Here is a 22,483-nt window from a genome sequence, read left to right on the forward strand (position 1 = left end):
TCTGACATGACCATTCGTTCAGATGGTAAACATACATTTCAGTCAGATAAGTCATCTCTGAATTACGACAAATTCACCCTTGCTGCGAAGTCAGAATGCCCTTTTGTGAGTATTCCAACGACCATTCGGTACCAACAAAGGTTTCAATTGAGAAAATTTGGCTAGCTGGCACCCGAGTCGCAAATGTATACGTAAATTGCAGCCTCGGTTCTATTGATTGTAAGGTAGGTAAGTACATGTACCTAGGTCAATATGGTTGACTCAAACATCATGTCCACATCCAAGATGCCTCTCCCCCAGAGCTTCCAATTCTTCGATCTGGATCATGTCGGGCTCAAGGCTTCTCGATTGCAGATGGGTGAGCATCGTTGCGTTGACCGGGGTCTTGGGGATAAGTGATGTTCCGTTCAAGGACAAAACCGTAAGCATATGTGCAGCAGCCTGTAGTAATCTTAGTAATTCGACCTTATTCCAAATTTCTGCATCTATTTACGGAGAGAGGAGAAGGGAAAAAACACAGCAGAACTTACCCTCGCATTGACAGTAATGGTGTTGGGATCGGGATTCTCAATAGTGTCACACGCTTGGTGATAGCATGGATCCTGAGCGACAGCGGTGCCTGTGTGCAAAAAGCCAAATGGCTTGCCTAGAATCTGCCAGAAAGAGGCGTAATCACTTCCGTTGGTCAAGACGGCTGGTGTGACCTCGAGACCTTGGCTCTGGTAGTACGCCTCGTAGATGTGCTCGACAACATCCGATCCGGCGGGGCCGGCGCTTCCGTGGGTGCTTCCGTCAGTATCGGCCACACCAAAGAAGCCCTTGGCCACCATGTCGAAGTTCAGGTAAACAAGAAGGTCATCGACGTCGGACGCGGGCAGGTTGGAGCAGTAAAACTTGGATCCGAGGAGGCCATTTTCCTCAGCACCCCACCAGGCGAAGCGGACCTTGTTCTTCGTTCGGTACTGCGTCATGGCAAGGAAGAGCTCGAGAAGCAAGCTGGTACCAGAGCCTGTGAAGATGTCAGAAATTGCGCTTCTTGTTATCACCGTGTGAAGATGACATACCATCATCGTTGATGCCTGGTCCGGCTTGAACACTGTCCAAGTGAGCCCCGAGCTATGATACGTGTTAGCTTCGAATATTAGACATTACTTAGCCTCATACCCACCATGATAACATTGTGTGGGTCACCTTCTTCGGTCTCAACGAAGACATTCTGGGTGATACGCTCCTCAACGATTTGAGTTTGCTGGAAGTGTGCCTCAACAGTTTCGCCAGCATCCAGGCGCTCCTTGATCTTCAACCCGTCCGCGAGATTGATGAAACCGGCCGGCACAAAGCCCTCGGGATCGGGGGCACTAAGAGATCCAGCCGTCGCATTGGTGGTAATGTCGTGATAGACAATGACAGCAGCGGCGCCAGCGGCAGCAGCGGGGCGGACTCTTCCAGCAAGAGTGCCGCCAGTAGGGCATCTGAATCTCTGCACGAGCACGATCTTGTCCTGGACATTCAAACCCTCGTAGTTGGCAGCATCGCAGGCGGCGGCGCCATCGGGACCAAGAACAATTTCTGCCGTGATACCTTCTGCGCTCGTGGAGGGAGAGTATGTCAAGCCAAAGACGTAAATCGACTCGCCATCAATGTTGAAGTCGATCGAGGTGACCTGACCAAAGGTGGCAGGAAAGTCTTGTTTCCATGCCCTCGTGGCTGGGACTGCGGAGATGCGATCCCACACGTAGTCGACCGATGCGGCATAACCTGGGAGACCGAAGGCGCGGTTTCCACCGTTGGCGAAGGCGATTTCGTTGAGAGCTTCCAGGTTGGCCATCAAGCTGTTTCGCAATATTTGTCAGCCAATTGCGCCAATTGACCCTGCAGGACTGTCGAGGGGGATGGCTGATTCTTACTTCTCAGTGGTGAGATCAGCTTGGAGCTTTTCCGAGTCAATCTTGGGCCGACATGTCGTGTTCGTTGCCGCGGTGCTGGTGACCAGCGACAGTAAAGTCGCGGTCGACTTGGAGAACTTCATAGCTGCAGTGGGTCGGATCTTGAGACAGCAAAGGCTAAACCACAAGAAACAAAATCCACCAACTCAGGCCGGCGCGACCTCCTTTTTATTTGCGCAGCATTCATTTCCGCCATAGACCTGTTTTGCCATGTGTTGGTAGTGTTGCGGTCAAACGCGGCGCAACCAGAGTGCCACTGCAGAGCAGCAAAAAAAAACACACGATAGTTTGCATGCCCATCCCGGGCCGCCGAGACTTCGGCGCCCAATCGGCCGCCGTCAGTTGGGGCAAACGCACGAACCGAAGGTCGGATCGGGAAGGTCGACGGTGAAGGTGAGGGGAAGTTCGGGCCCGCCAAGAGCCAAGCACTATAAAAGCTGTAGTCTTGGCCCGTGATGTCGTCAACGCGGTGGGTTGCTGGGCGCGGTCTTCTGCTTCTCATTTGCGTTGGTCATGATTCAGTCGCAGGCTCTGCGTGTACGCATACATGCACACTATCTTCGGGTAGTGAACTTGTCTGGCTCTAGAGGCGCATCCGGGAGAAGCGGACTTTGGTGACCAGCACCGAGGTCCATTTCGCCAAGCATGCGGCGAAGGCTTGTTGAAAGACAGATTAGTGAGGGGATTGAGTGTTATCAGTTCTCTTTCGAGGCACTCGGACGCATTGAAATCAACAGCAAATTCCTCAGCCCATGCTTTTTTTCTCAAGGCAGAAAGCGGAATCTCGTCAATTGATTGATTAGAACAACGAGTCCACAATTATTAGACCTCTTCCTATTCTAATTAATACTAAATACTGTAGAGATTGACACGTCTTCTTTGTCGACAGGTCGCCATTCCCAACTGGTCATTGACTTGTCACTCGGTGTAAGTCGAGTGACACCCTTTATTTCATGTCTTCCCCAAGGTAAAGTGACTCATGCAACGCCGGGCAACGGCACACGCGAAGTGTCTCACCACATCAAATGATTTCATCGCTAAATCACTCAGCCTTTGGCTTGTCCTACAATGACTTCAAGCTTTCTCAAGTACCTATGAGCTGGTGCGAAGACCCTCAGGTCAATGATTACACCTATGCTTATGTCAGGCAATCCCTCCGGCAAGCTCTGCCGAAGCGCGCTCGAGGATGATTTGTCGACACCACATTCGCTACAAGTGACTCAGCCTCCACAACTGAGCTGGACTGTTGCCTAGAATCAAGTTGCAACGACAATAAACCAGAAAATTCAATATTTCTTCATGACAAAACTTGAGACGCGTGTCAACAAGAGTTTCTAATCGGTCTAACTTCAGTACACAGACACCAAACGAAGTCCCAATATGTCTCGTCCTCAAACTCCAACGCACGATGTGTACAACGACCCTGACGCCTACGAGCTGCAAATTGCTATTGACCAGCTAGCGGCTGGGTCATCGGAAGCACTGCGACTATACCTAGCCCGCAAAAACGGAATCGATCCCGCTACGGCATCACTGAGTTCATCGCCGTTCGCAGTGAGCGACGATCCGAACGTCACGTACGCATACGCCGGAAAACTGGACAATACCCAGGCGCCAGGAGATGAGCAAATGCACGACCCCAGCGCAGAGCCTTATAAACCGGATGTCATGTTCGAGGACACAGAGATACCTTTTGAATATGAGCCGTTAGACCCTGAGCTTCGACGAATTCGCCTTCTGAGACTGGGTGCCGCTGACGAAGATGGCATTATACGCGAACTGCGGGTCGAAACCTTTTACCTGGATGATGCTCCCCCTTATTTTTGTCTCTCGTATGTTTGGGGAACCCCCGAGCGATTTCTCGCGGTGAACTGCAACGGGAAGATGATCTCTGTAACGCAGAATCTCTACCATGCGCTACGAACTTGCCTCAACAGGCATCCCACCACGTGGTTCTGGGCCGATGGTATTTGCATCAATCAGGACAACATTGTAGAACGAAGTCAACAGGTTCTGCTGATGGGAAATATCTATAAAGGTGCAAAGCTGGTTCTTGCTCACCCTGGTCACTACCAATATGAGCGCCGCAAGCCAGAAGACGTTAACAACAGGGAGGAAACCACGTTGGAAGACTGTATGGGAGGTCTGGGAGTTCAGGACATGATGAGCTTCGGCATGGATGACTCAGTCAAAGATGAAGTCACGGCAGAGTTTGAGAAACCATATGGGCTATCGGACTTCACCCTGGAGCCTGTGGATGATGCCTACAGCACCGAAAGTGTCCAAGGTGCTATCAGTATCATGACATTCATGACTCGCATCTGGGAAGATCAACGCCGAGACAGCATCATGTCGGACATAGAATGGGACAAGGTCGGTCTCCCAGATACGGAAACGGAAGAGGGCCGGGAGACGTGGAACAAGTTGGTTCGTTTCTGGGTGACTGATTGGTACTTCCGCACATGGATCCTGCAGGAGGTCATTCTGGCACCAAAGGTTGTCGTGCTCTACGGTACAGCAGCGATCAGCCTGGAAGCAATCACGGATTTCTGGGACCTTGCGAGAATTCATGGCCTTCCAAGGCCACTTCGGATCGGCATGTATGCTGAAGTTTTCAGTATGATTATGCATTTGAGTCCCGTAAGCTCCTTCAAATTGCTACGAGACCGCAGGCAAGGATTCGAGACATCTCAAACAGTTGACGATTCTGAAAATGTGGAGGATGAGCCTGTGGAAAGTGGCTCTCCTCTCAATCTCCTTGAGTTGCTTTGTCTGACGAGGAATAACCTGGCGACGGATGCGAGAGACAAAGTGTATGGACTTCTTGGACTCACTGACGACCCTGTCGCTCAGTCCATTGTTCCCGACTACTCGTCAAACAATACGCCAGACAGAGTCTTCACTGAGGTGGCGAGACTTATGATCGAAGCTGGTCGCGGCATTGACCTTCTACACCACGCCGGCATCAATCAAGGTGTCCCAAACCTTCCTTCCTGGGTGCCTGATTGGACAGTTCAGTCACGTTCGACTTTATCGACTCAGCTGTATCACTGCATGCCCAACACGTCTCCCATGATATCAATATCGGCCCCGGGAGAAGCTCCAAGACTGACTCTACGAGGGATGATTCTAGATCGAGTCAATTTCGTGGGGCCATCATGGAAATATTACACCCATAATCAGACTGATCACATGTTCAACATTTTCGAGAGCGCTCCAGATCTCGAAATTCCAGCGTTCAATGACGAAGATTCTCGAAACTTCATCCTCACCTTTGCGACTATTGCGACTCAAGACGACCTTAAAGAGCGATATATCGACGAGGCTCTTGATGACGCGCTTGTGAGAACCCTAGCGATGGATCGATCATGGCGGGGCGAAAGAATTGGACCAAGAGATAAAGAAGAGAAAGCAGGGACAGAAGACGCCAAGTTTGTTGTCACCGGAAAGGAAGGCAATAACTCTCCCGAGCTAGTATCGACATCGAAAGAATTCTTCGCAGGTGTGGACGCCTTCCGGCGCTTCTACGCTCAAGGACCGAATGAAGAGAATGACGAGCACGCGCCAGGTATTCGCGTGCACCAGACGGCGATATTCAAATGGCTGCTTGATTTTGACGTCGGCGTCGAGGCAGACCTCCAGAAACGCATGGTCCCCTTCACTGTCCCTTTTCAAGAAGCTCAACGAGGGCGACGATTTGCGATGATCGGTACAAGGGATGACAAAAATGCAGAAGATATTGCAAAAGATGCGGTCATCTTGGAAGAGAATCCCAGTAGGGCGGTATATAAGACAAAGTCTCTGGACCATCATTACATGGGCACTGTTCCGTGGAATGCCCAGGTTGAGGATTACGTGGTACTCCTTGAGGGTTTGAGGACACCATTCGTCTTGCGAAGAATCCTCAATGATATTGAGTCAGGCAGTGCAGACGAGTTCCAGATCATCGGCGATTGCTATGTGCACGGTATCATGGATGGCGAGCTTCTGAAGCCGATTGACAGTCTCAAAGGGAGGTTGAAGGCTGAGCAAGTCGGAGTTGACGCCAAGGGAGAAGAGTATGCTGTGGAGGGTCTTGAAGGCTACCTACCCTTTCAAGACTTTGTCATTGTGTAGAGCCAGTTCTGAACTCTTCCAAGCTTCAACTGTCCAATGAAGCATCTTACAATGTTGGTGTTTCTGTCATGTCATATCCGAAATTTGGCGTCAGAGGTTGCACTTGCGAGGTCAAATTGAAGAGAGCAGCAAACTCAATGTCGGGAGTCCAGAACAGTCATTCTGTTCACAGTAGAAAGGGGAGCCTGAATATTTTGAAATTAAGGCCGGGGTCTGAAATTTGGTGTTTTCTTTTTCTCCGCGGAATTATTGCTATCCTGCGGCGGGTCATGCTCGAGATCGGTTACCTCGGGATGTTGTCATGCACCTGCGGGGGATCGGCATTAACCTCGGATGACTAATGAAAAGTTGCTCATGTATCCCCGAGTCCCATCCAATTGTTTCAGCCCGTTTAAGGTTTCAGTCTTTCCTGTTTCTCACCAAGAGGCTTTTGTTTACACGTCAAGACCTGTTGACAAAGTGTGTTATTCAAGTTCTCAGACATGGGTTCTTTCGAAGAGCGTATCGACACCGCTGTGCGGGATCGTGATATCCCCGGCGTCATACTTCATGCTCGAGACAAGTCTGGTAATTTGACTTCCCCTAAGATTGGAGCTGGCCTCACCCTCAAGGGATGCTAATAAACACGAACAGGCATCTTTCAATACTCGCATGTGTATGGAGACAACCTGAAAAGCGCAACACCTTTGTCAGATGATCATATCCTTACTCTTGCCTCCGTCACAAAGCTTTTCACGACGATCGCTGCCTTGCAGCTCGTAGAACGTGGTATTCTAACACTCGACGGGGATGTGTCAAAACACGTTCCGACCTTAGCACAGAAACCCGTCTTGACCGGCTTCACGGATTCGGGCAAGCCCATCGAGGTACAGCGCCAGAAGCCCATCACTCTGCGACACCTTCTTACGCATAGCGCCGGCAACAGCTACGACTTCCTCAGCGATGCGACGCGAGACTGGCAGTCCTTCCACGGCCTCAAACCAACTCGCGGGTCTACCGTCGAGGAGCGCTTCGGGTACCCCCTGAACTATGAGCCGGGAGAAGACTGGGCCTACAGTTGCAGCTCAGATTGGATGGGGAAGCTGATTGAGAATGTGTCTGGGAAGTCGCTTGACCAGTATATGCGCGAAAATATCTGGGACCCAGTTGGCGCATCAAGTTTCACGTTCAATGTTGAGTCTGTCAGATCAAAACTTTGGGGAATGAACACCCGGGACAGGGACACAGGGAAGATTATCCTCCATCGCGGAAGGGAGTTGAATCATGGAGTCACCGACTGTCTTGGCGGACAAGGGTCTTATGGATCGGCCCCCGATGTCATGAGAGTTTTGCATTCGCTGCTGGTTGACGACGGAAAGCTACTGAGTCCGACAATGACTTCCGAAATGTTCAAGCCCCAGCTGTCATCACAGGCTAAGAGCAGCCTGTTGAAGGCGATGGAAGAGCCAGAGTGGGCAGTTGGTCACTTCCCTGTGACGGGCGAGTATGACTGGGGCCTTGGAGGTCTGCTTGTGGATGGACACAGTCACCCATACCGGCGGAACGCAACTCTGATGTGGAGTGGTGCATCAAACGTTTTCTGGGTCAGTCTTCTCTCCTCCCACGCACCCTGCTTTAAACAGACTTTGTTCTAACTTCTAGCAGTGGATCGATCGCCAAGCTGGGCTTTGTGGCTTCTTTGCGACACAAATGCTCCCTGCGGCAGAGGAGGGAATCCGACCGTACATTAAGGCATTTGAAGAAGAGATGTACTCAAAAGTGAAGGGTGCCAAGACTCGCGCAGTGCTTTAAGAATAAATAGATGCTCCCCAAGAGTAAGTTCGCATGAAACGGATCATAGTCAGCATATATAAGACATTGCGCGCAGTTAGAGGTAGAGGTGTTGGGCTGTGTTTTCCAATTGCTGTCAAAATATCACATCATGTTCCACAGGAGGTCTGAACTTGTCATTTCGCCATAAGGGTACCAGTACTCACAGAGAAAACCCGTTCTCTTAGCAAGCAGATTCTGATGTCTTTTCTATCAACTGAAAGACGGCACACTGGAGCACGGGTCTTCAAATACTTCGCTTGTTCATCATGATGAAGCCTGAAGCATTCGGAACCCCGGTCAAAAACTGGTTCGAAACCCAGATCACTCGTTTAACAGCGGCTTACGGCACGGCCCGGCCGCTATTTACAACGCTTCGCTTGTGGCTGACATTGCGTCCGCTTTCGCTGACAGACAAGGGCTACCACCACTGGAAATCAAGGCGGCTCAAACCCGACACACCGACTCTTGTGGAGGTTATTGTGTGGATAAGGACCGTTGTAACATCGCAACAAGTATCAAGTCCGCGCGTCAGTCTCATGGAAGTGCATGCACTGTAACCCAAGAACTTCGGTGCCGAAAAAGCATTGAACTTTCATAGACGGGGTCCCTGGTGTCTGAGCGCTGCGGTGCTGTGGTCTTTCCCCTCTATGAAGTAAGTACTCCGTACTTTATCATAAAAGTCCAGAGTTCAAAACCGAAATTGCGAATGAATGGGTAATTCCACTCTTTCCACTGAGCAACGCTCCAGTGCTACGAGATTAGCACCTTACCTGTATAGCATGTAGGCAAGGGAGGGAACGTTGAGCCTGTAACGTTGCTGATGCTGGCGTCAAATCATGCGTCATGATATCTTTCGGCGACGATCACCGTTATCGATTTGCAGCAATTCCTGCACGCAATCTTCCAGGGAAAAAGAGTCCAAGTGGCATGACAGTACCCGGTTCACGGGACGCTCTACACCGACACGTCCGGGGACCTAGTCTGGTATCGCTTCTCTCAGAGGTCCATCACTGGGCGATATGCCCACTGCTCATGAACCCCATGAGGGATGGCACGTGTCAAGCCCCTTGGCAGTATTGCTAGCTGGTGGAACTGAGTCGTCCCCAGCACCCCAACTCCAAGTCTGGTTGGATAAACCACTGAAGATTCTCCACAACCCGAGGTTCCTTTGGGATAGGTCCGTCGAAATTCTTCAAGCTGCCACCCTCTGATCCATGCACACTGCTGCACCGCCCGGTGTCCCCGGCATGGTTTTGAAGGGGAGATGGGGGGTTGGGTCTGGCCCCTTGGTCCTTAGAAGTTGGGGTTGAGCTTCGGCGGATTAAATACCTAGACCTCAGACGATCTAATCTGTAACCCCACGGTTTCTCACATCAAACCCCTCACCAAAGTCGACTGACACTTTGAAAGAATTCGTAATGGCGACTCCGGGAGATGAGACGCGCTCACCCCCGGTGGGGGAAACCGTTGCTTCTCCAGGCCATGCCGAGATTGATACTGAGGATGGGGCGAACCCGGCAACGGGTATCATTGTACGCTTTACACAGCGAGCCCCGAACCGGGCAGAACGGGCAACTCTTTGCTAATTTGCGATGCGGCGATTAGGATGCTGACGACGGAGAAACAGACTCCGCCATCAATGTCGTACGTTGCCCAGTATAGTTATACCGCAACCGTTTTCAATGGGAGAACATGATTCGCGACAGAACCTCATTTCAGGGTACGAGTTGATAGTAGTTGTGCTTACCATGTCTGACTTTAGTCAATCCGCGATTCTCTCACTTCCATTCGCTCATCCATCCTTAATTTTGAAGATGAGAATGGACGTCTCTATCACTCTCATTCCCGAGGCAGTAAGTCTTTGTATTGCATATCTAACAGCCATGAGATTGAGCCTGGCCTGATACGTGCGCAGAATACTACTTTCCCCATGATAACGTAAGTTGAGACCGCCACAATGTATAGTGGTAAAAATGTATGTCATATAGCTGATGAGACATTAATAGGTTGAACAAGAGCGTTTGGATCTACAGCACGAGCTCTTCATGAGGACGTTCAGAGGGCGCCTTTGCACATGTCCAAAGTCTTACGGTGCTAACAGAGTCCTGGACCTCGGAACGGGAACCGGAATCTGGGCTCTGGAATATGGTCAGTCATGTGCGCATGGTACATATGATTAGCCTGACTAACGGTCGATTAGCGGAGGAGCATCCCGAGTCTGAAGTGATCGGGGTGGATATCAGTCCAGTGCAGCCTGACTTGTAAGTGACGCCACATGTCCTTGAAGCTGCCACTCACTATCGAGGTCATGACCGCTGATAATCTTCAAGTATGCCTCCCAACTGCTCTTTTGAGATAGATGACCTGGAGAAGCCATGGACATGGTCAAAACAATTCGACTTCATCTTTTCTAGGACTTTGAGCGGCAGCATTCTGGACCCAGCCAAGCTAGTTGACAGCATTTACAAGTAGATCGTCCCTAAACATCTCCATCCCAATGGCAAGCCCACTATTCTAACGCCTGATGATATAGCCAACTCGAACCCGGCGGCTGGTTCGAAGCACAAGATGTCTGCATGGAAGCTCGGACCGACGACAACACACTACCTGAGAACAGCTACTTGGCGCAGTGGGCCGATGAGGTGGTTGACGCTATGGAAAAGATCAATCGGACTCTCAAGCTTCCACTCAAGTGGAAGCAGCTTCTCATCGATCGCGGCTTTGTAGATGTCCGAGAGACCATTTATAAATGGCCAACCAACACTTGGCCACGAGACAAGACGATGAAGGATATTGGCGGATGGGGGCTAGCCAATCTTGACTACTTCCTTGAGACAGCAGCTCTCGGTATCTTGACCAACATCAAGGGCTGGTCGAAGGAGGAGGTCATTGTTCTGTGCTCGCAAGCAAGAAAGGAGATGCGTGATCCGAGGATCCATGTTTGGTGGCCTGTGTAAGTTTTCTCGTTGCGACGGAAATCATGTGGAAGTTTACTCTCGGCGCTATTACTGACTCAGACTGCCAGATATGTCGTTTCTGGTCGGAAGCCAGGAAATTCAACTCAGGCGCCTGTTGAGCCCTCGACAGCTGGAGTTGCCTGACGTCGTCAAACGATGATGGCCACCAGTCATCATCACTCGTCGGGGGTCCATCCAAAGGCATCCCCGAAGAGTCTCTTGATACTTATGAAAAGACACATGAGGTCCGATTATTGCGGCTTGTGCCTAATAATTGTGATGGAAATCTGCTTTGAGGCTGTCCTGTGTCGACAGAAATTACTTTGAGGAATGGCTTCAGCCACTTGAATTCCAACGTTCCCTTTACAGAGTGTGAACCCCGCGGTGATCACACAGAAGCTATGCGCGTCTAACAAGATCCGCTAAGTTACAGCTCATCTGGTCTCTCTGAGCCAGCTTCAGTGCCTTGATTTTCTTGCTGATTGCGCTTCTGACTGTTGAGATTTTCAGCCTCAACTCTTTTTCAGAGACCATTGTGAGATCGGAATCAACTTACTCTCTTCGTCTGTACATGTACCACATAATTGAAACGCTAATGATAGCAAGGCCTCCGAAAAGTATGAGGATTTGATAACCGTACTTGTACTTCGGCGCATCATAGGTAGGAAATAGAACCACTGGGAATTTGTTAGCGCAAAAGACTTGAGTGGTAAATTTCGGCTAGCGGCTTCAACTCACAGGGTACCCAAAGAACCCAAGCGTAGGAAACAACATTTGCGGTGGCCACAAGCAGTTGTCTGAGACTCGGATCTCCCGCGTTAAGTCGATTGGCCCAGCTCTTTACTTTATGTCAGAGTCTGTCGTTCAAGTGGTTTCTGTGGGGTACTCACGATGAGGACTGGAGTTGCCGCGGATCCAGCATACGAAAGGTAGTACGCAAACATCAAGGCCCCCTTGGGGATATACCACACAGAAAGCAAGATGTTGGACAGTATCATCAGGGCTTGAACAATGACAATCATTGTATAGTTCTGTCCGGTTCGGTCTGCGATTATACCCCAGATGACTGTGGCAACGATGTTCAAAGCACTGCCGCCAGTAGGGTAGATGTTTGCATCTACAACGCTGTAGCCAGCAGACTTCAGCCAGAGGTTGAAATAGCTGGTGGCTGTGTGACACGCCGCGACCATACTGCCAAGTTATGTGAGTAGGATGCGACGCAGTTGTACTTCTTCGGGAGTATAACTTACGTGTACGGTACAACAAATACCCAGATCTCCCAACCGAGGTAGATGCGTTTGGCTTCCTTCCATGTCAACTTTTGCTGAGCCTTCTGCCCGAACTTCTCAATCCTATCGATACCATATTTGACATGCTACGAAGAGTGAGTCAGGCATGTTCATTTACAATAGTGACGTGGAGAACATACTTCAGCTGACCAGTAGAATGCTTTCGTGTTATGCGGCAGATCAGGCAATCCAAAGAAGCCCCAGAACGCAATTGGAAGCGAGATGATGGCGTCCATGATGAACAACCATCTCCACCCTGCAATCCCATGACGACCATCCATGCTGGTGTATAGTCCTGCTTGCAAATAACCGCTGAACATACTGGCAATGGATTCAACTTGCAGGAGTATAGCTAAGCGCTTAGTGAGCTCCTTTGGGCCGTACCAGCCACCCAGCATGGCGATGTATCCCGGGAAAGCACAAGCCTCGAACAGACCGATAAAGAAACGCAAGGCGTACATCTCGTACCGAAAGTTAGTGATATGGGCCATGCTATCTTCTATGGCTTGTACTTACCGTCTTGATATTCTTGGCAAACCCCATGCCGATAACAAGCAGCGACCAGATGACCTCGCACGATGGAATAAGAATCGAGGGTCGGATGAAACTGAGTTGTGACATTTGAGCTGGGACACTGCCGACCATGATGCCTAAACTGAACCAGGTGTTCAGCCAGTTGCGCTCGTTTCCGTAGAGGCCCAGGTCAGTCTGCATGCCACTGATGAACGCATTGCCTGAAGATCAGGGTCAGTAATCCTCAACTTCACAAGCTAATAAGTTTGGCTTACTGTAATTTGTTTGATCAAGGTACTTTATGAAGTAGCCAAAACAAACAGTAGGACTGGTGAATAGAAGGAACTTGTTAGTCCTGGGAGAGCAAAGCCGCACCACACATGGCAAGAGATTGGACTCACAAGAAGAAAGTATCGAGCCTTTGAACGTATTTCCGGTACTCTGGATCTCCATCAACAGAGTCCCATACAAGACCGACAATCTTGCGCCATCGGGAGGAGGTTTTCTCGGGGATTGCCTCTGCGGTGTTTTCTGGGGTCGTGTCTTTGGCGTTCTTGTCCAAATCCGAAGTGGTTTCTGCCACTTCCACAGGGGCAGCGGACTTGATATCCGACATGTCGGTCAGTGATTGGTACCTAGAGAAAACGATTCTGCACGCTCGTCCCAGCAATCTGGTTAGACGCTGATGTTCGGTCGACTTCAGATCGCTATATACTTTGGCTTCCCCAAGAGAAACGATTTTTTCCGAAGCACCTAACCGCATTGAATTAAGTCATGGATATGGCTGATTTGAGCTAGAAAACTTCCTGTGCCTGATTTGCTACTGGTGGATGATGCCATTATAATCCCTGTGAGCGAGCTCACCTCCTTGACTCCTTCGGACCCGATTTTGTTCCAAACTAGCCTTAGATGTAATCTGCATGTACGCGCAGACAGCATCTCTTCCATCTGGCGGCTTTTCGAAATGAATGACAGTGCCTCAAGGAAGTCGTGCCGTTCTCGGATGTTGCAGCAGAAGGAACCCAATGTCATGGCTGGCCGCCCCACCATGTCGTTATCTCACTCCGCTCTGTCGCCTTAATTGCTGTCCGGCATCTTTGCCGGTGCTTGACAACTTCCCGGCAAACTTGATTGCACTAAATCTGACCATTTCACAGAGAACTTGACTTCATTTGGATGTGAAAAGCCAGAAAAATCTCACTTTACAATCTGTCAACCTCAGTTCACGAAGAAACCCTTCAGAGGAAACATCGCAGTATCTGAACTGTTCATTAATAATGTTGCATTGGGAACAAAAGGCAATACTTCGATTACATAGGGGCACATGATAATCGGTCGGAGCGTTTGAGTCGTGCCTTGTGGAAGGTAATGATAAGTCGACTCTTATTTTCTGTCCATTAAAGGCACGGTATCCATGCCCGGCTGCATCCTGGAGCGATTTAATTCAACCGGACTGTCCATGTATCCACAGCTCTTCCGACAGGGTACTTCCTCCTCTCTCCGCGATCGCAAGGTAGCTTGGATGTTCTACTCATTCCGGTATTTTATCATACCCGGCAACGCTGAAGTGCTGATCCCGTCAGTTCGAGTTGAAGACAGTCTGGCAGGAATCTTATTGATCAATTAGCAGAACCTCCACGATTAGAGGACGCTCTTCAAACTCTTTACATCATGACGCCAGAAGTCCTACGACTTTCTTTAGAGAATGTCGATTTCCGGCTTCCGACACAAGTCACAGACGACAATAGTGTTACAGCACTCAAAAGTTTAGTCTTCGAGCCCCTCCTCCGATGGCAATCCCATGGCCGCGTTGAGCCCGGGCTTTTTGACCGATGGGAGCGGTCCCTCGATGCCCGAATCTGGCAATTTCACATCCGAGAAGACGCCTGCTTTCATGATGGCGAGCCTTGCAAGGCTAAAGACATCGTCACTTACATCAATGGCCTCCTGGACTCAAGAGACTACTTTGGCATGCGCTGGAGTTACAGCCGCTATTTCTCGCAAACCAAGTTCTCTGCCGAGGATGACCTGACTGTAAAGGTGACAAATGCGGAACCATTCGCGGATATCGAGGGTATCTTCTGCGAGTTTTGGCCTTCTCGCATCGACAAGAATGGCAAGCCGGTGCTTGGAACGGGCCCATTCCGTGTCATCGAGTTCGAGCGGAAAGATAGCACGGGTAGAGCCATTTTGCAGCGGCTGAATCCGACGCGACATGGCTCACCTCATACTATCATAGCGACGATGGAACCAAATGCTGCCGAAAGACTTCGGCTTCTGCGTGCTGGAGAGGTCGATGCTGCCCTCAATCTGGAGCGGGTAGCTAATCTTGACCTTCTCAATTTCGACTCTGGATTTCGATGGGGAAGAGTGGCAAGCACCCTATCGGCTATTTACTATCTCAACTGCACGGATGGTATCTTTACTTCACCAGACGCACGTCTGGCTGTGAACCTTGCGTTGGACAATGACGCATTGGTAAAGGAAGTATACCATGGGTTCGCAAAGTCATCCGCTACAATCGTCAGCCCCTATCATCTTGGCTTCCCAGAATCACAATTGCAACACATTCCCTACGACCCCGACAGGGCCAGGGATCTTCTGAAAGATTTCGACAAAGGCACACATCTTGTTTTGAGGACCCCAGTTTACATGCCAGAGCATGCCCAAAAGATCTCGAAATTCGTGGCATCATCCTTGGAGGCCGTTGGCTTTCAGGTCGAAATCAAGGTTGAGACCAATAGACCAGAATATGCTCGCCAAATCGGACTCAAAAAAGAGATTGGAAGCCTCGCGTTGTTTGACTCAACCCCAAACAGCACGTTTCGCGTTTTGGATGATAAGATCTCCAGTTCGTCGCGTGCAACTTGGTGGCTTGGTTATCACGATGACAAGTTGCAAGAACTATTTTACGAGGCGCGAAACAAAATCAACTACGAAGACAGAGCGGAAGCATATGCGAAGACTCTGAAAAGGTTACAGCAGAATCCTCCATGGCTGTATATAGGTCATCCTGACGTTATTTGGGCAACAAGACACAATGTTGGACTTCAAATTGGGCATTCGGGAATACTCACACTCGATTAGTGAGCCGGAACTTTAGGAGGAGAAGAGAACGTTGTAGAAATCATTGGAGGCTGCAACAGCATTCATCTTTCTGTGGTGATACTTGAGCTTACATGTATTTATGAGCAAGAGCAGGAGGATATGAATCTTCTTCACATGAGGTGTATCAGCGTGGCCTTCTCATTCGAGGCCAACCTTCTTGATACCGTCTTTCTGAAGTTATCCCGATAGGAGTTCTTCCTGCGGAACCTCCGCAATGGGCCCGAAGACTCGGATCCACTCACATAACGCCTCGGTATATAAGGCGGCCGATGTCGCCGACTGCGCTGCACGTTTCAGTCCGATACTTCCTTGATCGATGCATGTAACTTTTCGAGCTTGCAATGAGCACCTCGGTATCCATCAACAGCCTGCAAGCGGCGGCTAAAAGATATGGCACCGAGCCACTCCTAGTTTTACCAAATGGTGCGACTGTCGATTTATCGAAAGGTTACATCCCACTACTCGCACGATACACTTTCGAAGACAAAGCTGCCCAAGGTCTACGGAAGCGCAAGGCCGGTGACAAGCCTGAAAATCCGATCCACTTCTCTGCTCTTGAGCTAGTCCGCGACAACTCGATCTTGCTCTTGACGGGACCCAGCGGGAGCGGGAAGACTACAGTTGCTAAGCACCTCTGTCACATCCTAGCTTCCTCTAGATTCAGCAATGCGCGACCACTACCTCGAAACGACCTAGGTGATATCAAGGAAGAGAATTGGGGTGCCAGCAGATTGTCTCCGTGCTATTTCTCACTGAGTGGTACCGAGTCTCTGAAACGGTTGGCTGATGTAACGATTCCGCAACTTCTTGGCGCATCTGGTTCTCAGCACGAGCATCTGCTCATCGTCCTCGATGATCTCCAGACCGCAGGGGATGAACTGATCTCTGTTCTGGCAAAAACACTGGCCCTAATACGAGAGCGAACCTACACCAAGCTACTCTTGCTTGGCGATACAGATGTCCTTGACCGCTGGAGCTTCCCGGCCGTCGTCCGACACGAGTTGCTTCCCTTGTTAGAGTGTCAAAGAAGGGAGGCAGTGCGTTCTCACCTGAATTTGGATCCGTCGACTATCATAACAACTGGCATGGGTGAAGCTGCGTCGAACCCGGCCATGTTTGCTCTCGCGGTTCAAGCCAATTACTCTGGAAACTGTGCCGAGGAGCTGCTAGATGCGTGGCTTTCGTCCACCCACTCGCAGTCAGATGCTGCATCGCTTCTAGCAGAAAGGTCATACAAGCTGATACTCCACAACTCATTAACCACCGGTCCGACTGAGATGTCGTTGACCGCGATTCAGCCCAATCCTGCCTTGCGAAGCCTGACGGTGCAACGGCTCCTAGCTGCGCGGCACCTAGCTGATTTGACACCGCAAATCGCTGTCGGCCTCTTTCGTGATCAGCCTCATGCTTCGGATGATGTTCTAAGAAGCTGCTTGTCGCGTCTCAGCTCCTTACATAGGTCTGGCGTCCTTGTCGACGGGCTCCTCGGGGGCACACCAGCTGACGCTAAGCGCGCTGCCTTACTGGTGGCTGGCCTTATTCCATTATCCGCGGAAGTCGAACGCAAGGTTATGAAGCTGCTTCTGGAAATCGTCGAGAACGGAGATTGCTCGGCTGGTGAACGCGAGAAAGCCGGTCGTCTACTGTCAAAGTATGGCGACCCGCGAGATCTGACTGAACTCGCAGAGGTTCCCGCCGGAAGCTTCATGATGGGCTCTGAAAGTCATCCCAATTCGCAGCCTCTGAGTAGAGTTTCGCTCGAGAGGTTTCGCATCGGTGTCTATCCTGTCGTCAACAGAGACTACGCCGCCTTTGTGAAGGAAACTAGCCGCGAATGGCTCAGTCCTGGTGGCAAGGACCCGGAGAAAGCAAATGCACCAGCGACCGATCTTACATGGCATGATTCAAGGGCTTACTGTCAATGGCTCACAGAAAGGTGGAGAGAAGAAAAAAAGATCAGTTCGAATGAGCACGTGAGGCTTCCTTCAGAGCCAGAGTGGGAGTGCGCGGCCAAGGGTGGCCGAAATGAGACGGACACTGAAGGGTTGGCTTTTCCTTGGGGCACAGATTGGCAGGAACATACTGCCAATAGCGACGAGACTGGCTTCAATACGACCTGTGCTGTTGGTCTCTTCCCAAGGGGGCTCTCGCCGTACGGCTGCCACGATATGGCGGGGCACGTATGGGAATGGTGCTCAACTCTCTGGGGCGAGGACATGACGATGCCAGCTTTCCAGTACCCTTGGCGGGATGATGGGCGAGAGTCTTTAGATGCCTCGGACCATGTTCGAAGAGTACTGAGAGGCGGATGTTTCTCGAGTCCCAAGTTGAAGGCAAATTGCACGTATCGAGGTAGCCTCGAACCAACAGGATTCTGGAGAGGCAATGGGTTCCGCATCGTTGTTGCGTCGCTAGGCTCACAAGACCAAAAGAAAGCAGACAGCTCCTCACTTTAAACCTTTTAGGATCGATACTGGAAAGACTCTCAACAATTAGACTCATGCTCAAACTGGTTATTCCTGGCTTCATCTCATTGTGTCAAAGATCGGCAGAACGCCATCACATTTGCCGGTCATGCCGGTATTCGGCGGGTCCAACTTCTAAAGTTCCGGCGCGATGGATGCAGCTCAGACTCGGCCGGTGTCGGGGGCAATTGCGGGATCTAGTCAGAAACACAATAGTGGATAAGCATCGCGTCATGTTGCCTATGCCTGGGAGTCTGGTTCATATACGTGCAGCTTGTTCATATGTCCGCTTGATCTCTGTCAGCCTGTCTAGGCAGATGGTATTCCTAACATTATTCTCAAAAACTGATTATTAGTTCAAGAGTTCGAAAACATACCTGGCTGGTTACCGAGCTCGATCGAACGTGTCGGCCATCTTCCGCAAATATGCCGATTATTTCCGATTTCAAGCTTCCGGAGGATGCGAGCGCCCTAGGACGGTATTATACGACAAATTCCACAGCCCCCTTTTTCATCACATTCACTACGTCGGACCATCCTGATACGGGAGAGTCATGGTGTCCCGATGTCCGAGCTGCACTCCCTCGCATCATTGCCGCCTTCTCGCCTTCAAGCGCACCGGAGATGGCCTTCGTTGAAGTAGGACAGCGGCCTGAGTGAGTAGCTGGAAGCTTGAGCTTTACAACTTGTTGGGGCGAGTAAGCTAAATATTAGTGGCAAACCAGGTGGAGAGTCCCTACAAATGTGTTTCGCACCAAGTGGAACGTCAACAATGTGCCGACAATTGTTCGGTTTGAGCTTTCAGATGGCGAACTGAAAGAGACGGCTAGACTGGTAGAAGGCGAGATACTGGATGAGAAGCGATTGAGAGGACTAATCCGCAACAATCAATGAGATGTTGACCTTAGATGGTGAGTACCTAGCCCCGAACTCCCACTCACCCGCCAGAGGGCTGGAAAGTAAGCTTTCAGGCGTGATGTAAGCGCCATGGCAAAGCTTGTTTTCCTGGCCAAATGATCACCATCTTTGCTTTCCACACAGCACCATCATCGCATTTCTCGGCTAAGGTGGTGATTAATCCAGGCAGCAGCATCTGATTTACCGTCTTAGCCGCCTATTCAAGCTTGAAATGACGAGCCTGTGCCGCTCGCTAACATCGATCGGTACTAGTCTACTGAGCCAATCTCGGCCGCATTGGCTCCCGTTTGCTGGTGCTGAGGATCAGGGGCAAATATGAATCCTTCGGAAAATTCTCAGTCATCGTCAACAAACATCGTGTTCTGATGCGTGTCGTTCTATTCTAAAAACTCCTTTCTCGTCTTCACAGATCGTAATTTTACTTTTCATAATCGCCTATTATTCAATCAGCGTTTCTCCATCAGTCGCTCGCTACAGATCTACGACCAGTCTCTCTACGCAGCGAACATGATCTCATCAACATTCCTCTGCCCAATGGGCGTTTTGCTAGCAGGCGCGTCGCGTGCCTTGGCGTTCGACCGCATTAGCATACCGACCACGGTCAAGGCTGACACCGACGTCGAAGTCACCATACAGAACGACATCGCATCCGGTAGCAAGTCTTTCGACGCCGGTTTTACCAACTACAACCTCTACCTCTCAACCACTCCACCGGGATGGGGCACCGGCCCCGTGTGCGTCCTCGCCAACGGGACAAAGATTGACGTCACCTCCGTGAAGGTGAAAATCCCCGCCGACGCGATCCCTGACGGTTCCGACTTCAAGATCACCGCGATGGAGTGGAACTCGGATCCGACCAAGGACGGGCCCTCGGGCTTCGAATACAGCAACGACTTTTCCTTCTCGGGCGGTACGGGACAATGGGGCAAGACGGAGCTCGGAGGGTCCACGCTGGGCGACATGGATCGCATCCCGTGCACGGCGTACGCGTGCGCGCGCAACTGCAATGACAAGTATTTTGACGAGAGGAACACGACGAGCGAGGATCCTAGTGTCTATAAAAACACATACGAATGCGTCGCCGCATGTCCCGGCACGACTTTCCCGTCCTGGGATTCAATCATCAACGATAACGGGGGTGGGCAGGGCTCAGGCTCCAGTGCGGGGCCCTCGGGAAGCGCTTCGGCAACGGCAACGAGATCCGGTGCGTTGGCGACAGCCTCAACCTCCCCGACAGGGTCTACTTCTACTCCGACATCAGCCCAAAGTAGCAGCTCGCCATCTCAGACACCTAATGGTGCCGCCTCGGTCACTGCCAAGGCCTCTGGGCTTGTCTTTGCTGGCTTGGCCATCGCGTTTAGCTTTCTCTGGTCATGAATTCGGCGATCATGGGCCATGTACGGATCGTTCGTAGTGGAGTGTAGGATAAATGGTGCGCTATCCGCAGATACTTAGATATTCTTTAATTTTACTCATCAAGCCACTGAACATGCACACTATGTACGGTTGTTTTCTCGGCGAGAAATACCAATGGGGAAATTTATTCCGCTCATGATCATGACAAATCCCATATCGCGAGACCGACAATCCGCGGGCATAGAAATGACCCTCCAATGCCTGTGAATTCTGGTAGCATGCTGCCATGTCCCACGTTGATGCGTCGGCCTAGGACAGAATCAGTAATAATCTCCCGGTGGTTGTACGCACATGCGATCATAGCGACAGTTTCTTGGTCCCCGGACCGAGAACTTAAATAAGTGACAGCTGCATCTACGGATAGTCAGTTGCCTATAGATACAAGCTACAAAGACTGGCCAGGCTTGAGCGATCTTGATCCTCTGATAACTGAACGGTTCCGATGCATATTTTCCTATTTGCCCACTACACGCGCGCCAAGGCGGCAGGAGCATCCCACATCGCCAATGTAGTGTCTATGGCTCTTACGAATGCAGACCTACTAGTGGCTCGGGTCAGGTACACCGTACTATAATTGTTGCATGCAACCTCATTGAGATACACGCAACTAAAGCTGTTGTTGATTAAGGTAGCATCAAGAGGTCCACCTAGTGAATATTTGCCAGATAACTACCTTAAAGTGGCACCGACACATTCCGATTTGTGGCTGTTCAAGAGGCAGCTAAGCTACCCATCTACAGTTTGCCTCCGACCAAGTGGCTCCAAACTCATACTTCATGGGCTTGATAATCATGCCGAATTAGTAATTATCATCCTTAGCCTCAAAGGCTTAAGAATTGAATGCATGCTATGACTCAAGACCACTGTGAGTTTACCACAAGTGCACGAAAACATAGCCGTGTTTGCCGTTGCAGAGGCGGCCGCGGGTAATAGTCGGTGAGTACCTTGATGATTATGGCAGCCCACATCGAGTGCCCAGTATTGCGTATATTCAAAGTAAATGACGAACACGACGAATTCCTTGTGTGCGTATCTTACTCGAAGCTTTTCGTTTTCGTCAATTTTTGATAGAGAGGTAAGTGCAGAGTCTGCATGACTATTGCCGAAAAATAGCCCCGGGATCCAGTTTCCGAAATATGAGCCCACGGAACTGTCTTGAATTTAGCCAGAAGAAGCACTTGCTCATGGTACCAAAGAGAGGTGCAACTTTGGTCGCACGGTCGTATCTTTGTATTCTTGCGAGAAGAAAAAATAACCAAGAGGAAAGAGAGAAGTTTGACACTCGCTCGATGCAATCCAATATAATTAGCGGACGTACAACTGTCGGGGCATGATGTGCTTTTCGAAGTTCAGTATGCTCTGATTCTCCAAGTCTGCTTATGATGTACCTGCAGGGCTTGTTGGAGCTAGACCGGACATAACTCGCAGTAAAGCCCGTATAATGACATGGAACATAGAATTTCGATGCACTCCGCCTAACCCACAACCTATTCATAGAACGTAGAAACCCAGATCAGGTAAGCGTTTCGCAATGAAAGGTTTGCCTTTACACAGGATTACGATGGACCGTTGCCGATTTCGATAGAATTCGGCCACATGTTAACTCCGTCTTACTGATGTTCATTGTTCAACTCATTGGCATTGTGGATTTCATATGACTTTGACATCTTGGATGATGGGCCTGGCGGAAATTGAAACAGGGGACTAAAAATTACAATGTACGTGTAGATCCAACGGTACGGAAACTGTACATATCCTGGCCTGTTTTCTTGGCGTTGGTGGTCGAGATGGGATATTATCCGCCGAGTCTCTACCAGATGTAGCTGGCAAACTGACAAATCGCCACTGCATTTCGGTCTCGCTTCCGACCAGTTAGCATAACATCGCTCCTAAAAAGTTTGAGCTGCCCTGCTAATGTCTGCGGAAAGTCCGCTCTTTACATA

The 22,483-nt window shown here is 50.3% G+C and overlaps 8 protein-coding genes across 8 annotated transcripts; 6 read left to right on the forward strand and 2 right to left on the reverse strand.

Annotated features, from left to right (window-relative positions):
* Positions 1–261: 261 nt before the first annotated feature.
* CABS01_01991 (peptidase family M28) lies at positions 262–2,029 on the reverse strand (the record flags this gene model as incomplete). Its single annotated transcript, XM_060535370.1, has 5 exons — positions 262–441; positions 531–1,009; positions 1,065–1,116; positions 1,169–1,832; positions 1,908–2,029. 5 exons carry the CDS (start codon positions 2,027–2,029, stop codon positions 262–264), a joined length of 1,497 nt encoding a protein of 498 aa, XP_060395675.1.
* A 1,297-nt stretch (positions 2,030–3,326) lies between these two features.
* On the forward strand, positions 3,327–6,062 carry CABS01_01992 (uncharacterized protein; the record flags this gene model as incomplete). Its single annotated transcript, XM_060535371.1, has 1 exon — positions 3,327–6,062. The coding sequence occupies one exon, from the start codon at positions 3,327–3,329 to the stop codon at positions 6,060–6,062; it is 2,736 nt and encodes a 911-aa protein (XP_060395676.1).
* Positions 6,063–6,544: 482 nt separating this feature from the next.
* Positions 6,545–7,853, forward strand: CABS01_01993 (beta-lactamase; the record flags this gene model as incomplete). Its single annotated transcript, XM_060535372.1, has 3 exons — positions 6,545–6,629; positions 6,696–7,645; positions 7,707–7,853. 3 exons carry the CDS (start codon positions 6,545–6,547, stop codon positions 7,851–7,853), a joined length of 1,182 nt encoding a protein of 393 aa, XP_060395677.1.
* Positions 7,854–9,292: 1,439 nt separating this feature from the next.
* Positions 9,293–10,975, forward strand: CABS01_01994 (TAM domain methyltransferase; the record flags this gene model as incomplete). Its single annotated transcript, XM_060535373.1, has 9 exons — positions 9,293–9,406; positions 9,480–9,518; positions 9,637–9,727; positions 9,790–9,812; positions 9,881–10,022; positions 10,075–10,135; positions 10,205–10,342; positions 10,408–10,827; positions 10,900–10,975. The coding sequence occupies 9 exons, from the start codon at positions 9,293–9,295 to the stop codon at positions 10,973–10,975; spliced, it is 1,104 nt and encodes a 367-aa protein (XP_060395678.1).
* Positions 10,976–11,258: 283 nt separating this feature from the next.
* Positions 11,259–13,249, reverse strand: CABS01_01995 (pantothenate transporter liz1; the record flags this gene model as incomplete). The annotated part of the gene is made up of 9 exons (XM_060535374.1): positions 11,259–11,325; positions 11,388–11,508; positions 11,570–11,669; positions 11,722–12,022; positions 12,082–12,206; positions 12,261–12,581; positions 12,637–12,854; positions 12,909–12,961; positions 13,035–13,249. The coding sequence occupies 9 exons, from the start codon at positions 13,247–13,249 to the stop codon at positions 11,259–11,261; spliced, it is 1,521 nt and encodes a 506-aa protein (XP_060395679.1).
* A 1,055-nt stretch (positions 13,250–14,304) lies between these two features.
* On the forward strand, positions 14,305–15,720 carry CABS01_01996 (uncharacterized protein; the record flags this gene model as incomplete). Its single annotated transcript, XM_060535375.1, has 1 exon — positions 14,305–15,720. One exon carries the CDS (start codon positions 14,305–14,307, stop codon positions 15,718–15,720), a length of 1,416 nt encoding a protein of 471 aa, XP_060395680.1.
* Positions 15,721–16,082: 362 nt separating this feature from the next.
* On the forward strand, positions 16,083–19,100 carry CABS01_01997 (uncharacterized protein; the record flags this gene model as incomplete). The annotated part of the gene is made up of 3 exons (XM_060535376.1): positions 16,083–17,932; positions 18,563–18,862; positions 18,932–19,100. 3 exons carry the CDS (start codon positions 16,083–16,085, stop codon positions 19,098–19,100), a joined length of 2,319 nt encoding a protein of 772 aa, XP_060395681.1.
* Positions 19,101–19,658: 558 nt separating this feature from the next.
* On the forward strand, positions 19,659–20,501 carry CABS01_01998 (uncharacterized protein; the record flags this gene model as incomplete). Its single annotated transcript, XM_060535377.1, has 1 exon — positions 19,659–20,501. The coding sequence occupies one exon, from the start codon at positions 19,659–19,661 to the stop codon at positions 20,499–20,501; it is 843 nt and encodes a 280-aa protein (XP_060395682.1).
* Between the last annotated feature and the right edge of the window lie 1,982 nt (positions 20,502–22,483).

Source organism: Colletotrichum abscissum (genome assembly GCF_030869225.1).
Source record: "Colletotrichum abscissum strain IMI 504890 chromosome Unknown Scaffold_4.1, whole genome shotgun sequence".
NCBI classification, from domain to species: domain Eukaryota; kingdom Fungi; phylum Ascomycota; class Sordariomycetes; order Glomerellales; family Glomerellaceae; genus Colletotrichum; species Colletotrichum abscissum.